The sequence below is a fragment of the Delphinapterus leucas genome, chromosome 18 (assembly GCF_059928025.1).
Source record: "Delphinapterus leucas isolate spDelLeu-1000000601 "Yukka" chromosome 18, BTC_Dleu_Yukka2, whole genome shotgun sequence".
In the NCBI taxonomy this organism is placed as follows: domain Eukaryota; kingdom Metazoa; phylum Chordata; class Mammalia; order Artiodactyla; family Monodontidae; genus Delphinapterus; species Delphinapterus leucas.
In genome coordinates this window covers 58702968-58719335 of record NC_143146.1, presented here as the reverse complement: position 1 = coordinate 58719335, position 16368 = coordinate 58702968, and the positions used below count along the sequence as shown (strand labels likewise).

General features: G+C 45.4%; 1 protein-coding gene across 3 annotated transcripts in view; it reads left to right on the top strand.

Annotated features, from left to right (window-relative positions):
• Positions 1-16368, top strand: part of RUBCNL (rubicon like autophagy enhancer) — a 38056-nt gene that overhangs the window by 7000 nt on the left and 14688 nt on the right. The window contains exons 1-6 of one of the 3 annotated variants that reach the window (XM_022574857.2): positions 3804-4921; positions 6511-7141; positions 10555-10637; positions 11097-11307; positions 15113-15214; positions 15671-15731. In XM_022574857.2, the coding sequence (XP_022430565.2) occupies positions 6604-7141; positions 10555-10637; positions 11097-11307; positions 15113-15214; positions 15671-15731 (995 nt within the window). In that variant the 5' untranslated portion in view covers positions 3804-4921; positions 6511-6603. Of the gene's footprint in view, positions 1-3803; positions 4922-6510; positions 7142-10554; positions 10638-11096; positions 11308-15112; positions 15215-15670; positions 15732-16368 lie in introns of those variants that run through there. The other 2 variants (XM_022574855.2, XM_022574856.3) reach the window with 2 other exon arrangements.

Sequence of the window (16368 nt, the reverse complement as noted above, 5' to 3'; positions counted from 1 at the left end):
GAAGCCCCTGTTATTGATTTTTGAGTAAAGCATTACTTGAGCAGTGGTCCCCAAAGTGGAAGTTATGTACCTTTAGGGTACAAGATGATTCATTGGAAAACAAGAACAAAATGCTATGTTCTTGCATCTTTTCAATGATGCTTTATAATTATACAATGTATTAGAATATCTGTGTATATGTAAGGTTTATAAGTAAATAGTCCTATATTGGAGATGTAAATGCAAAGGTTTTTTTTTTTTACAAGTAGGAAGTCATATAAAATTCTGGGGACAACTGTTCTAAAGGCATGGGATCAAATATATGTAGCTGTGTGGTCATTAATCCCATGCTTTGTGACAATTTTGATGGGGAAATTCTTAAAATTACTTTGCTAAAGAAATTGAAAATATCCTGCTAATTTCAGCCCAAATGGAACATGTAAATACCAGTGGAAGGAGCTTTGGATCAGGTGTTGGACTTTTATTTTTATTCTACTTCTGCGGATCACTAATGGTGAGGCTTTGGGCAAGTCCCCTAAAGGTCTGCATTTCAGCTCCCAAACTGGCCTAATAACACGCGAAATATCATAAATTTTCATTGTGCAGAACGAGAGTGGTGAGTATGACGGATGCAGTGGCCACAGAAAGTTAGTCATCTGTGCATCTTGTGCAACCCTGCAGTTTTCTTAGGCAAATATCTGGGTTTCCTTGACCTTTTCCCCGGCTGGGTCTTCCCCTTCCCACCCCACCCTGCTTTCTGTCCTTCCTCTGTGTTCTTCTGACAACAGACCTTCAAAATGAAGGGTCATTGCCAAAGGTTGACTTGGACGGAGAGGAGTCCTGTGATGTCACCAGCCACCATTGAGGTGTGGCACTGTTTCCTTCCTGGTGCTTTTCGTATGAGAACACAGCATTCAGCGCATGTGCAGTGAAGGTGCAGCTGTCTCAAAACTGCAGTTTACTCTGATTCCTGGCCACTGTCATGGAAGCTATGGAGTTGCATTATTGGGCATCTTAAAGGTTTCTGTGTGATCTGTGATCGCTTGAGTCTGTAGACATCCTTGGGGGATATTAGCCTTTGCTTAAAGTCAAAGCACGAAGGGAAGTAGATACAGAAAGATGGGAAGAGGTCCTGGGAACTGTGTTAACCAAAGAGCTCACATGCTGTGGTTAAAGGTCATTTCATTCTCTGCTTGCTTTTGTCTCTCACCTGGTATATGCTCAGCAAAACACCATGAAACTGAGAGAAATGAATTTGACCTTTCACCCTCAACTCTCGTTTGTGATTTCTCTAATACCCTTTATTCTAAGGAAATGGTTGGCAGGTATTTTAGGTCGTGATCTCCAGTTTCTTCTACAGGGTGACGTCTGTTCTTGGCTTCCTTTCTTGGGCAACAGAAATAACCAGTATAACCATACTTAGGTACTGTTGGTTAGTTTGTTCATTCTTTTATTCATATACTCAATATATTTATTGAGTACCTATGATATGCCCCTGTTCTAGATACTAGGGACAGATCATTGAAGAAAATTAAAAGTTTTTAAAATGCCCTCAAAGATTTTACATTCTAGTGGGTGTTAGTCACTGAGGTTAAATGAAATGAGGGGTAGCGCTGAGGAGTAAGGAGAGAAAGATAGTTGCGAAGGGGGAGAGGAACTGCGGGGGAGGGGCAGTTGCCATTATTTATAGGGTGACCAGGGAGGCCTCACAGAGAAGGTCACATTTAAGATGAGTCTTTGATGCTCCCAGTTATGTATTCAGGTACTAGTGCTGAGGCAGAGAAAATCCTAAATCCTAAACCTGACATGCTTGCTCCTAGCCCTGAAGGATCTTTAAGATTCTTAGGGGTATTAGGAGCTAAAGCCATCTCCTCGCTACCATCAAAACGCTGGCTGCTTAAGGTCTGCAAGACTTTTGTCTTGCAGGTCTCTATAGAGGTTCACGGTGAGTCATCCGCCCCTCTTGCAAAGGTTGCATCTTTGCAGCGGCCACTGTACCTCAGCAGTGGCCCTAGTAATGCAGTCATTCTCAATGGGACCAATGACTCCAGTGCTCAGGGACCTTCCAGAATGACTTGGGGTGTTGCGGGTCGAGTCCTGGAGTCTTTCCTTTGTCTAGGGCCTTTGCTGCGGCACATGTGTTAACTAGTAATCTGTGTTTACGTTCAGTAGGAAAATCTCAATAGAACCGACAGTAAGCTTTGCAACTGGCTTTCTCTTCCTTTGAAATGTGTTTGGAAATTGATTTTATCTTTGCGCCTCAGCATCTCTGATTCAAGGGAGCTCATTTGTGACAGCGGGAAGGACTTTGAGAAGATGCCAAGCATTCCTTAGATCCATGTTACCTGCTGTCAGTCAGTGCCTGAAATTTATGAATGTGTTTAGTCCCTGTCTCCCCTCCACCAGAATGTAAGCTACTGGAGGGCAGGAAACTTACTTCAGTCACCACTGTTACGCCAGTGCTACCAGAACAAAAACACTGCCAGTCGTGTAGTAGACGCTCAATGAATATTGGTTTAATTGAATAACAGACTACAAGCAATGTGGCAATAAGCAACACAACCAGCAACAATATCTTGGTATCTCCTGAATTATCTGTTGCCCCAAAGATCAAGAAATGGAGATGATCTCTCATCTCCAGGGTCTGGACTTTATATCCAGTCATTGCTCTCTCCTCTGTGTCAGTCTGCATGTCAGAGAAACGCACGCTTCCTAATGAGTGTCCAACCTGGCTTGTCATCCTTTCTCTGCCACTACCCAGCTGTGACCTTAGATATGGCTTTGACTTTCTGTGGGCCTATTGCAGCTCTAAAATGTTCTTATTCTATAACCTGGCAAAGCCAGCACCTGCCGGCTATTTGTGTGAAGCAAGAACATCTTTCTAGAAGGAAGTGGAACAAACACCTGCTTATGAAAAGTACTCTTCATAAGGAAGTCTGTTTTTGCTCAGTGCAGTTGATTCCATATCTGGGAGGCTCATAAATAACGTCATTCTCTTTGAATTGTTAACTTTAAACTGTTTATAAAAACACAGGTATCACTACTGCTTACCATTTGTTTGAGGTTGTGTGTTTTTCATATGATTTCATATCTGTAATCATCTCTCACACACAAAACCAGATATGATGTGCAGAAAATTGAGAATAAAACATGACTGACATAGCTTCATTCTCTTGGAAATAGTGAAATTATCATGGGCTATGGACTCAGAACTAAAATTGGCACTAGTGAAAGAAAAGATCTAGTAAAAGAAAGTCAATCAAAAGCAACATGATTGAAGATGTTCATTGCTGTATATTTTATAATAGTGAAAAACTGAAAAGTTTCATCAATAGGAGTCTGGCTAAGAACTTATGATATATTTGTACCATAAAAAGTGGTAAAATAGTTAAGGTAAAGAATATACACCCTCAATGGGACTTCCCTGGTGGCGCAGTGGTTAAGAGTCTGCCTGCCAGTGCAGGGGACATGGGTCCTGGTCCGGGAAGATCCCACATGCCGCAGAGCAGCTAAGCCCATGCGCCACAACTACTGAGCCTGTGCTCTAGAGCCCATGAGCCACAACTACTGAGCCTGCACTCTAGAGCCCACGAGCCACAACTACTGAGCCCGTGTGCTGCAACTACTGAAGCCTGCGTGCCTAGAGCCCGTGCTCCGCAACAAGAGAAGCCACCTCCCGCGCACCGCAACGAAGAGTAGCCTCCGCTTGCTACAAATAGAGAAAGCCCTCATGCAGCAATGAAGACCCAACACAGCCATAAATAATTTAAAAAAAGAATATATACCCTCAAGACATGTTGATGAGAGAAAAAGAAGGTATGTTTAGAGTACGTTTAGTATGATCTCGTGTGTATATAAAAAAGAAAATAAGACATATCTTCTGATCTGACATATGTATGTTAATTCATAGAAAAAGGTCTGGATGGAATAAAATGGTTGACGATGTTATTTCTGGGAAAGAAGTAGGATTGGTGGGGGCTTGGTGCAGTGACACTGCTTCACTTTTTACTCCAGGTTTCTGTGTTTTTGGCATTTTATAAAACCATAGTCATGAGTGGGGTTTTTGGTAATTATAACACTCGAAATTACTAGAGAGGAAAATATGTGCGACAAAGAGAAATTGGTGCACAAAGTGAGATTTGAGGTCGGAAGAATGAAGATGAAACACTTCAGGTAGTGAGCGCTGGCCATTCTCACCAAATCCTGTGATATTTTGCGACTGGTGAGTTGGAGCTTGTGCTGTGTTCTCAGGATGATATATATACATAGATGTCCTACATCACTCCAAAAACTATGACCTACAATGGAGGACCCACAAATCAAGAAAACCCAGTTTCCACATTACCTTCTTTTGGTCTATTTGTAAGCATTGGGTGAGAAAAATTTTGTATCTTTAGGAAATATTGATTCACTCCCATCCCTGATGAGTAAATCTGCTACCATAATAGAGCAGTTGTATCGACCACAGACGTCTTTCCTCTACCCATGACTTTATTTCCACTTTGTTGGATTTATTCATTCAGTCTGTAACTTTTATTGAGCCCCCATCTGCCACTCTTAGACAAGGCCCCTGCTCTCCTGGAGCTCCTAGTCAGGGGGCTGGGCAGAGATGACAGGAAGTATCAGGAAGTGAGAACTACTGTGATGAAAATTAAGCAAAGTGATATGAGAAGGCGTAACCAGGGAACTACGTTAAGAGAGGTAGTTAGGAAAGACTTCTTTGAGGAAGTCATTCATAAACCCAGGCACTCATAAGACAGGAAGGAGCCAGATGTGTGATCATTTGAGGGAAGAGTGGTCCGAGCAGAGAGATTACAACGGGGCCCAGAGAGTGGGCAAGGGCGTGTGGGACTCAAGAGTTTGCTGCGTGGTTGGGACTTCCGGAGGTTAGCCAGGCGAGAGAGGTCTGCAGGACAAGATCATGTCATGCCTGGAGGACAAGGTAAGGATTTTGGATTTTATTCCAGATTTGATGGGAAGCTATGGGGGGGGTCGATTAGGGGAATGATTTAGGTTTATAAAAGATATCTCTGAATAACTTGATTATAAATAGGTGAGAGCGGAAGCACAGAGACCATTGGGAAGATGGTGGGAGATCCAGTGGGAGAAGATGCTGACTTACACTAGGGTGGTGGCTGTAGATATAAGCTTGCTGGTAGGTTAAAGATGGAGAGCCTGGGAAGGTAGGGTCAGTACTGACTCCTACATTCGGGGCTTCAGCAACTAGGGGGTTGCTGAGATGGGGAAAACCAGGCAGGAGCAGATTTGGGGGGGAAAAATCAGTGTCTCTTTTGAATATATCAGGTTGTGATGCCTTCTTGACAAACGTCAAATAAGCAGTAAGATACACTAGCCCAGAGTTCAGGGGAGGTCAGGAATAGAGATCCATGTGGGAGCTGCCTATACATAATGATGGTGTTTAAAGCCCTGGAACTTTTTTTTTTTTTTTTTTTGCAATACGCGGGCCTCTCACTGTTGTGGCCTCTCCCGCTGCGGAGCACAGGCTCCGGACGCGCAGGCTTAGCGGCCATGGCTCACGGGCCCAGCCGCTCCACTGCATGTGGGATCTTCCCAGACCGGGGCATGAACCCGTGTCCTCTGCATCGGCAGGCGGACTCTCAACCACTGCGCCACCAGGGAAGCCCAAAGCCCTGGAACTTTATGAGGACCAAAGTCGGAGGCTCACTGCAGTGTGCCCATGGATTTCACCCTTCCTTTAGGGTCACTGCCCAAGCAGACACCTCCATCTCTAAACCTTCCCCCTGCCAACCTTGCTTTGGCTGTTGAAGGCTGTTTGGAGCTTGACAACGTGAAGGACAGTGGGAGAACATTAGGAAGACACATGTGCTGGGCCTGTAATTAGTGACGAGAGCGCTTCTCATTTGTGTGGCTCTCAACATTGTAATCACTGCCTAATTTACTAAAGCTAAAGACAGGGCTGAAAAGTGAGCGGACCATTTTAAAGACAGAGTCTAGGTTTGTAGTGTGGTCTTTAGATATTGTAAGCTAATCGTAAATTTGTATTGCTGTTATAATCTAAGTAAGTATTACAGGCTTATGTAAAGTTATACAAAACAAAAGTTTTTGGTGCTATTGGTTGTTCTCAGTTTCACATGCCTACTTTGTTGAAATACAAACACAAACTAAATAGAAATAAGAAACTATGAACATGTATCTTTACTTCCAGATGGCATTTCCATTTTGAGTTTGACATTTAATGCATGGATGTTTTACATTTTTACCTGTTTTTTTATCAGCAGTATCCTTATACGACTTTATCCTGGTATAAAAATAATATTTTTATGCTTTGAAATCCCTTTCCTATCCCAATGTCATATCCCTTACATTTGCTTCTAGTTTTATGGCTGATTCATTTATTAATTTTTTCCTTTTAAATCCAAGCAGAATTTACTGTGTTGTATAGGACGAAGTACAAACTTTATTTCTTGTTTCTTAGCTTCCTTAAAAGAATTTGGAGTTAAAAATATGATCAAGCCCTTGTTTATCGTGAATGATTCTTGCTCATTGCAGGTAAGCTCCCCAGCCCTCTAGCTGACCAGGTGGTGAGTTCAAGGTCCTAATCTAACAGCACAAGGGAATTCACACCAGCCCTGAGCCTCGAAGATGGTGTCACAGTCGGCGGGCCGGCAGGACTCTCCTGTGGACCCCTGGGAAGGAATCAGCAATGACCCTGGCGACATTGATGGTTCGCCCAGCCTCCTGGACACGGACCACCTCTCTTGCGCATCAAACATCAGGTTTACGAGGCACAGAGCTGCCTGGATTAACCCCCAGTGTGAGCAGCAACAGCTGCAGGACTTGCCCCCCCAGGTGCCAGCAGTGGGGAACAGAGAGAGCCGTGTTGCCTGGGACACTGCCTCTCCCTTGGGCCCTTCACCGTTATCTCTTGGGGACTCCGTGGCGGAGACATCATTGTCGAAGGGCACTGTGGACTCCGTGGGCAGCTCCTCTGCCCGGGGCTCAGCTGAAATAGGCGGTGACTTCTCTCTTACTTCAAAGGAAGAACGGGCAGTGCTCCCAGGACGCTGTCCTTGGACGCCTCTGTTCACAAGCTCCAAGATTGACTTGGCTGCCTCCCCGTGTCGTGAGGCTGACAATACTTTTTTCAAGCCTTCCCAGCTGACACCTTCCACTGATGCAGGTAACTCTGGTGGGGACTGCCCTCCTTCCTGTCTGTTCTCACACCAGCTCTGCCCGGGGCTGAGGCCAGGTGTTCCTCGCGAGGGAAAAGCTCCTGGGTTTCCACTGTGCCCACGATCCAGGGCATGGGCTCAGTTCATGCTGTCTTTGGCCCAGCACCATGGGTCACGATGGGCAGAGTCAAGGATACCCCTTCTCCTTAGACTGCAGGGAACTGTCATCTTAGCTCAACTTAGTTGATAATCAGTGTCACCTGCCATCTTGGAGCAGGTATGTGCCCTGCAGGAGAGCACCAGAAGTGCTCTGCGTTCAGTGTGGTGATGGAAGGTGGTCCGGACAGAGTGGGCTCCGGTTCACACCAGTGCTGATGTAGGAGAGGAACTCGCCTCCCCTGTTAGATTTACCTGGACAGGGTGTGGCTAGAAAAAAAGTAAGACTTAAACACAGTAACCACAATTCCTCCAAACTGGAGAAACCTTTTCCTGTTAAAACCAGGGCTATGAGGTGACACACATATTCCTAAAATACTGAAATTCCTAAAATGGGATAATCCATACCAAACGCCACTCAAGAGTCAATAAATTAGCAATTCTTGTTAAAATTTGTGGCATGCTTAGTTTATTTTTAAATACTCATTATGCTATATTCACACTTCTCACTGTCGTGGCCCCTCCCGCTGCGGAGCGCAGGCTCCGGAAGCGCAGGCTCAGCGGCCATGGCTCACGGGCCCAGCCGCTCTGCAGCATGTGGGATCCTCCCGGACCGGGGCACGAACCCGCGTCCCCTGCATCGGCAGGCGGACTCTCAACCACTGCGCCACCAGGGAAGCCCTTTATTCACACTTTGCATTAACGTGTATTTCTGTTGGAATCCTAGTTCAAATAGTCAATGAAGTTTTTTCTTTCAAAACAGTTTTAAAAGCTGCCTGCCTTTGTAAATGTGTGTGTGTGTGTGTGTGTGTGTATTTATTTCTCACTAGCAGGAACCAGTCCTCCCCCTTTCCTAAAATACGGGGTTTATTTGTTCTATTGAAACTTTTGAAAAGTCAAAGATGGTGACCATCTTTAACATATTATTAATAGTTTAAGAGGAGCAGATTTTGGACAGTCTCCGTGGGCTAAGTTTGAGTTCAGAACCAAATTTGAGCAAAATGGCACAGTCTGACTATAGGCCTTTTTTCTCTTTTCACTCACCTGGCCGGATAGCTCTCAGGAAAAGAGTGACTTGTAAATCCACTGGTTGAAAAGTGAGAAATTAGTTTCCTACTAGGTTGTCTCAGGGGAGAGTGAGGAAAAAACAGAGAAAATTGAAAGGCCTCTCTCCCGCAGGCCACCACCACGACAACTTATAAAGTGACGGAAGATGACCTGGAGGGCCTAGTGTACCCCTGCCCCAAATCATTTTTTGTATTCCTCTACAAGAAGTGGTTCTGCAATTTCAAGTTATCCTTTCTCCAAGAAAGAAAACAGGCACCCCAGCCGCTTTGTCCAAAAACAGTGATTCCCAGCAATCTAAGTACCTTTAAAAACCACTCTGTCTTTTGAGAGTATCTCTTAAACTTGGTAAGGGGATTCATTCCATGGGCTTAAGAAAAAGAAGTCCCGAGTGAGATGGTTCTTTCTTTCTTTGATATGGGGGCAACAGTGGGGAGAGCAGGCATTTGCCACAAGGCCTGGGATTTTCCTGGATCTGCTGCCTCTCAAAGGGCAGCAGCAGGGTTTTCCTTTTTTAGATTATTTGGGAGGGAAAGACACCTGAGCCTGTCAGCATTTCCTGGGGCTGTAAGAAACAATTCCTTTTGTCTGCATAGGATCTACACGTTTACAAAGTGGTTTCACATTCCTTATCTCCTTCAGTTTCCTAATAAGGTAAATATGCCAATAATAATAATTATCCCAATTCCAGGGATGAGGAAATTTTACTGCAGAGGCATAGCTGGTGAACGCGGGTGGGGTGGGGGGGGTGGGCCTGGAACCGGAATCCACTGTCTGATTTTGCTCTGTGCTTTTTCCTCTATCCTCAGGGTCCCCAAACTATGACCTGTAGCCAAACCCCGCCAGACTCCTGATTTTACAAATACCGTTGTGTTTGTTTTGTCTGTAGCTGCTTTCTCAGGACAGTGGCAGAACTGAGTAGTAATTGCAACGAATGCTGTGTGGCCCTCAGATCCTACAATATTTACTACCTAGTCCTTTTCAGGAAAAGTTTGCCCACCCCAGATAGCTTCTGAAACTAAGAGGTCCAAAGTTTTCATGCAAGAGTGGAGTTCTTGAAGACGAGGCAGAGGGGTTGGAGGGATCCTGCTTGACTCTGTTTGCCACCCCGAGAGCTGTAAAGCCTTCAAAACATCTGTAGCATTCAGTTCTGATTCACCAGGTTGGGACAACAGCGCTTATGGCTCTCACAGAAATGTTTTGCCTTACAAACTGCAATAAGATGTCACATGAAAGGCCTCATTTTTGTCTTGGTGGTGTTCATTGCCAGTAATGGAGTGGCTTAATAAGGACGCAGAATGGATGAGTCAGCCGAATTTATCCTCTGCAGCTTCTTCTTGTTTTTGACTGGAGGAAGAACGTTTTAGAGAAGCAGTGCTGACCTTTTTCAGATAGATTTTGTTTCTGTAAACAGGAAGTTTTAGGTCAAATGCAGTGAGTTGGAGGAATGAGCCCACAATTCTTAAGGCCCTGCTTCTAGACTGTTCCTTCTCACCCTCCATCTCCTGTAGGTAGATTCCATGATCTTCTTCTCTTTCTACCCTCTTTCCTCATTGGTCTCCTCCATTCCCATGGCTCTCTGGGAATCCTTCTCTGAGGATTCCTCCCAAGTTACTCCAGAAGCTTCTTGCAGAAATGATGACCCTCTGCCATCTGCAAAGTCTACCATCAGAAGGCTCTTTCTTCTTCTGTCGTCCTAATTTATTCTAGAATTGTGCTGATTTTTATTTTTTATATTTATTTATTTTACTTTTTGTTTTATTTATTTGGCTGCATCGGGTCTTAGTTGTGGCATGCAGGATCTTTCCTTGCGGTACACAGGCTCTTTGTTGCAGCGCGAGGGCTTCTCTCTAGTTGTGGCGTGTGGGTTTTCTCTCTCTAGTGGTGGCGCATGGCGCACAGGCTCCAGAGCATGTGGGCCCCGTAGTTTGCGGCACGCGGGCTCTCTCGTTGAAGTGCGCGAGCTCAGTAGTTGTGGTGCTCGGGCTTAGTTGCCCCGCGGCATGTGGGATGTTAGTTCCCTGACCAGGGATCGAACCTGCGTCCCCTGCATTGCAAGGCAGATTCTTTACCACTGGACCACCAGGGAAGACCCTGTGCTGATTTTTAAAACAGCATTTAAAAACCACTCCCTAGAATTGTTCTTAGATAACCTTTGAACTTCTTTTTCTCTATTTTTAATAACTTGCTGTATTGGCAGGTGCTATTCAAGTCGGTGGAAGAACCGTTTCTTCAAATTCCTTCTCACCAGAGGCATTCGTGCTCCCTGTGGATGTAGAAAAGGTGAACACAGCTTCTTTTTTCTTTTTAAAACCACCGAGAGTGTTAATCCCTTAGAATGTGCTGTTCTGATTTCAGTCTGGAAGCTTCACTGGATGAGACATGGCAAATAAGTTTCATTTCAGCATTCGATTGGTAGTGTGTGCACTCAGCTGGGAAGTTTTCCATGATTGATGAATGATGTCTCCCACTGAGGCACCACCAGTCTAGGGTTTCATATCACAAGAAATTCAACTTGGGTCATCTTTTGGTTGGAGTGGGCTAAATCTTCTGTCTCTGGAAGATATGGGCTGTACTTGATGTAATGACCTATGATAACGCAGTTAAATAAACATTTATATGTCTACGCATTAACTCCGCTTAAATACGACTTCTTGATTTTTCAATCTAATACACCCTCAGTGGAAAAAAAAAGTTGATTATGCTTGTGAGAATTTTAACTGATCATCTTTTCTTCTGCAGGAAAATGCCCACTTTTACATCGCAGATATGATTATCTCAGTCATGGAGAATATGAAGTGTAGTATTCTGAGTCAACAGCACACAGAGACCTGGAGTACAGGAGGGGCCAGCGGGTCGCTCGGGAATGAGCCAGCAGACTTGGAAGTGATGTTTTATAGCCACATAAAGCAGGAATCCGGCTCTTCCACTTCGTCCGACAGTGGCTCTGAAGGCAAGTGGGGCAAATATGAGAAAGCTTCCTGCTGTATTTGCCACGTGCATCCCCTCTGTCTAAAGCTTCTGGAGTAACCTGTACAGTACCCACCATTTCTGCCGCTTGCCTTGGGATTGGTCACTGTGCTCCATTCAGTTATGAAATCGATGTGCTTTTTTCTTGGGCGCCATCCTGCTTTCCCTCTTCCTCTGTCTTGTCATTCAGCATCCCTCTTACACAGGCTTCCATCCCCCCGCCACCCCGTAGACCTCTTTCATTCATCCCGATAACAAGGAGCCCATGATGCGCTGGGTGCTGAGAATCCGCAGGCAACAGGATGTGCTCCTTTCCCCAGGGAGCTGTCACGCCGGAGCAGAGGCTGAGAAAGGGATGCGTGATCACTGGGCTAACAGAAGCAAGGGCCCAGCGTGGCGAGTCACGGGCTCAGGGCATCTCTCTTTATTCTGGGATCCAGGGAGCCTTCCTGGACTGGAGGGGACCTAAGCTGAGAACTGAAGTTAGGACTTAACCATTTTCTTCCCATTTCCTAAGTCTGAGTCCTGCTTCAGTCCTAGATTCTTTCTCTATATTTACTTCCTGGGAGATTCCATCCGCTGCAATGCTTTTCCATTATTCCTTCTCCCTTGATATCTCCCCAGTTTCTTCCCAGCCCTTCACCTCTCTTCTAAGGGCTTGCTTCACAAGCCTGGGAGCTGTTGAACACGTTTACCTGGTGGGCAGGTAACTAACTTAACTTGTCTAAGCTAGTCATCTATCACTCCCTTACAACCCCCCTCCTTTCAAAAAAAAAGATGAAAACTAAAGCCTCCTTTTCGCTGGGACTGCCTTTACTTAGCATCTTAATCAGGAACCTTCCAGTGACGAGGGAGGCACCGGCTCTGTGTGTAGCACAACGCCTGGCACAAAACAGGTGCGCGATCAATAGATGTCAAATATACTACCTCGCTCAAATTTACAGGGATTTTTTAAAAAAAGGATACAAAGCATCCTCATCGAACCCAGTGGTGGCCAGTACAGAACTGACCAGTAGAGAGGCAGCTCTGGTATCTGTCTTTTCTGGGGTTTTGTGGCTTCTCATTACTTCTCTTCGTGCAGTTGTTTCATTCTCCTTTTCCTGCGGCTAGACTTCTACCCTCCCCCTAGCATCTGGTTTCAGCTCGGCAGTCCCCCTGATGGCTCAGTCAGGGTCTCACAGCTCAACCTAGCCTTTCAGGACCCCAAGTCCACATTCCCAGGGAACGGCACCTGGCTGGGCCTGCTTTGACTGGGTGTCCACAACTGGTCAGCCAGCGATGGCCAGGGGAGCCGGGGAATGTGATATGGACCATTGTCCCCCTTGAGGCCACCCGTGGGGAGAAAAGAAGGGATTCGTATTCCTGTACACGGGGCTCTACCTGTGCCTCTTCTTCCTCATGCCCATGCTCCGTCCTGTTTCTACAAGGGAAAAAAATCAGTCCTGACTTAACAGTAATACAACATCCTGCCACCTGTGCCCCAGTCCCACCTTTCACCTGGACCATCACAGCAGCCTCTGGCCAGTCATTCTGTAACAGCTGCATCTAGGTCCTCCGTGTATGTTTGCTGCCTTTGATTTTCTCTCTTTACTTTCAGCCTCTTTCCCCTCGTTTATTCTACACACATCTGTTCTCCTAGAACACAGCTTCTAATCCTCTAAAATGGCCTGCTGCGTTTGTTCCACATTTTACCCTGGGATTTCAGCCTTTGGGGTCCACCTGCTCCCTGCCTCTCCAAACAGGCATCTCCCGCCATTTGCTTCCCTGTGCTTCCCTGGGCTCCCCTGGATTGCCGGTTCCCCAGGAACAGCACACTAGTTCCTTCCTCCTTCTCATTCTTCAAAAGCAATCTCCCAGTACGAGCTCTGTGGCATGCTCCCTGATTTGTATCACAGGGCAGAGGTACCATTCATGGGAAATGAATCATAAGCTGTGCTCCAGGATGCTCTGTGATTATCTATGTGCATGGCTCCCCCGACCTCTGAACTTCTGAAGGCCTACGATACACACCTTGCTTTCTTGTGGTTAAATGTGTCGGTGTCTCAGCCCCCTCATGAGGTCTTAAGCTCTTTGAGAGATTAGAATTTGTCTTATTTATATTTGCATTCAATATAGTGCCTGGCCTGAAATATTTTATAAATATTTGTTGAATGGTTGACTGGAAGCTCATGCTTAGCTGAAATTTTGTTTTTGTTGTTTTTGTTTTTGCAGTAAGCGGGCCTCTCACTGCTGTGGCCTCTCCCGTTGCGGAGCACAGGCTCCGGACGCGCAGGCTCAGCGGCCATGGCTCACGGGCCCAGCCGCTCCGCGGCATGTGGGATCTTCCCGGACCGGGGCACGAACCCGTGTCCCCTGCATCGGCAGGCGGACTCTCAACCACTGCGCCACCAGGGAAGCCCTTAGCTGAAATTTTTTAAAAATATGAATATGTGAAATGAAATTTTAAAATATTTCTACCACACAGATAAAAATATTTATCTTTTATCACTCTTGTGACATTTATGGTCATAGAGGTTACTCCATGAGGTAAGGCAGGCGTTCAACAAATTGCAGGTTGATCAAGAGAGTATTAAAAACAAAAAACAAAAAACTAGACAGTATCAGCATGCACTTCACATAGGGTGAGCGATGCTTCCTGGAACTTTATCAGTTAAGTCTATTTTTGTGCCTGTACTAGGTTGCTATGTAAATTGTATGTTACTGCTGACCATGATCGAAAGAGTGTGAGAAACACAGAGGTGGGTGAAATTGTCCCCATTTAACCCATGAGGAAAGCAAGCTGAGAAGTTGATTGTCCCCCAGCTAGAATGGTTTTTTAATGATCACATTTTTCAGTGAGGGTGTTTCTTGAGGTAATGGCGTGATTTGCAAAATCATTTCCCAATTCTTTGGCGTTTAGGTAGCTTTCAATATTTTAACACTTTAAAAGGACTGCAGATAGCTCCTTTGTGATCAAAACCTTCCTCTTTCACTTTTTTTCCTCTGTTTAATGACATTCTTAGGATAATTCCCCAAACTGGTATTAGGGATAGAAAAGCATAAACGTATTTGTATTCGTTTCCTGGGACTCCTGTAGCCAAATATGACAAACTGGGTGACGTAAGACGACAGAAATTTATCCTCTCACAGTCGTGGAGGCCAGAGGTCAGCCATGAAGTTGTTGGAAAGGTTGGTTCCTTCCAGAGGCTCTGGTCCACGCCTGTCTCCTGGCTTCTAGCAGTTGCTGGGGATCCTTGATGTTCCTTGGTGTGTAGACACATCCCTCCAGTCTCTGCCTCCATCTTCACAGGATGTTCTTTCTCCGAATATCTGTGTCTGTGTCCAAATCTCCCTCTTTTTATGACACCAGTCGTATTGGATCTAGGGCTTGCCCTGATCCAGTACGACCTCAGCTTAACTTGATTACAATTCAATGACCCTATTTCCAAATCACGTCACATTCACAGGTTCTGGGTAGACACGATGTTGGGGGACATGTTCAACCCAGTACAATGTTTGTCACCTATACTCTTTGCCTCACTGTGAAAAAAAAAGTGTTTTTCCCCCTCTTTCATTTTGTAAAACTTTGTATTATGGACATTTTCAAACTTACATAAAAGTAGGCAGAATACTCCTATGGACCCCACAAAAAGAGCTCCCTGTACTTTTTAATTCTTACAGCTAAATTTTAAAATTAAAAAAAAAATCAACTAGCCCTTTCATTCCCCAATTTCGATTTAGCTGGGTGTTGCAGGTTGGGCAGTCCTTTTTCTTCTTGTTGGTGAAATCTCCTTCCTTTCTTCTTCTAGGTTGTGCTGTGTTACAGGTCAGCCCAGGGGTTGAAACACCTACTTACTGTGATGTGATGAAAGAGGACTGCAAATGTGACTTGGATGAATTCGTTATCGTAGGTAAGATTCGGAAACTCATGATCTGTGACTAGGTACCCTCCTCCCCACATACATATTGACACTCTTCACACACAGTACCACCTTACGTGGCATTCAGAGAAGCTCCTCCCAAGATCAGACAATGTCCCTGATATAAAAAATAAGATGTCTCGATATTAATCTCTCATCTCATTTGTAGATTTGAATGCAAAAGCAGGTGCTCGTTATGGTCTGATATCTGTTTGGCGCCTCAGTTATATTTTGATGAAATTTCAGATGGGCATATTTTGAAATCCCATCTTTGGTCATTAGCTGTAGTCTCATAGTAGAAACACAAAAGAATGTGAAGTATGGAGATGCTGAATAATTGGTCCCTTCTGAGATGCAGGCAGCTCTTTCTGTGTTCTCATAAACTTGACTACGATGAGGTGAAACAGATTAAAAGACCTCACTACCCTTTCTTTGATTTTCCCGCAGAACTTGGAGATTTCAGCAATACCACAGAGGCCTGTGGATGTTCCTGCAGCTCCTCTAAGAGGTACCATCTACACACAGACCCCCGGGCCATCACCTCTGAGGCACCGTAGACCCCAGGCCTCTGACATCTTGGGCCAAATTCAGCCAGTTCCAATAACAAGGATTACTGCTTAGAAATGAAGCCATCACTACTAAAGTTCCTACAGTGTTTTTAGAGTGTTTCAAATACTTTTTATTTTTAAGTGTTTTTTTTTTTTGGCGGTACGCGGGCCTCTCACTGTTGTGGCCTCTCCCGTTGCGGAGCACAGGCTCCGGATGCGCAGGCTCAGCGGCCATGGCTCACGGGTCCAGCCGCTCCGCGGCATGTGGGATGTTCCCGGACCGGGGCACGAACCCGCGTCCACCTGCATCGGCAGGCGGACTCTCAACCACTGCGCCACCAGGGAAGCCCCTTTCAAAGACTCTTGTACACATTCTCATTAATCCTCATGGGTGGGATGGGTGGGTTTTCTTAAACCCCATTTTATGGATGCAGAAACTGAGGTTCGGACGAGATGTGCCTCAGGACGCCGTGCTGTTAAAGAGCAGAGGTAGGGCTTTGCGCTCAGGTCTTCTGACTCTACATCTGGTGCTCTTTTCACCACCCCTCCCCTTGGTACCCTCAACAAACACAAGCTGCCCTGTTGAGCGTGGAGGCA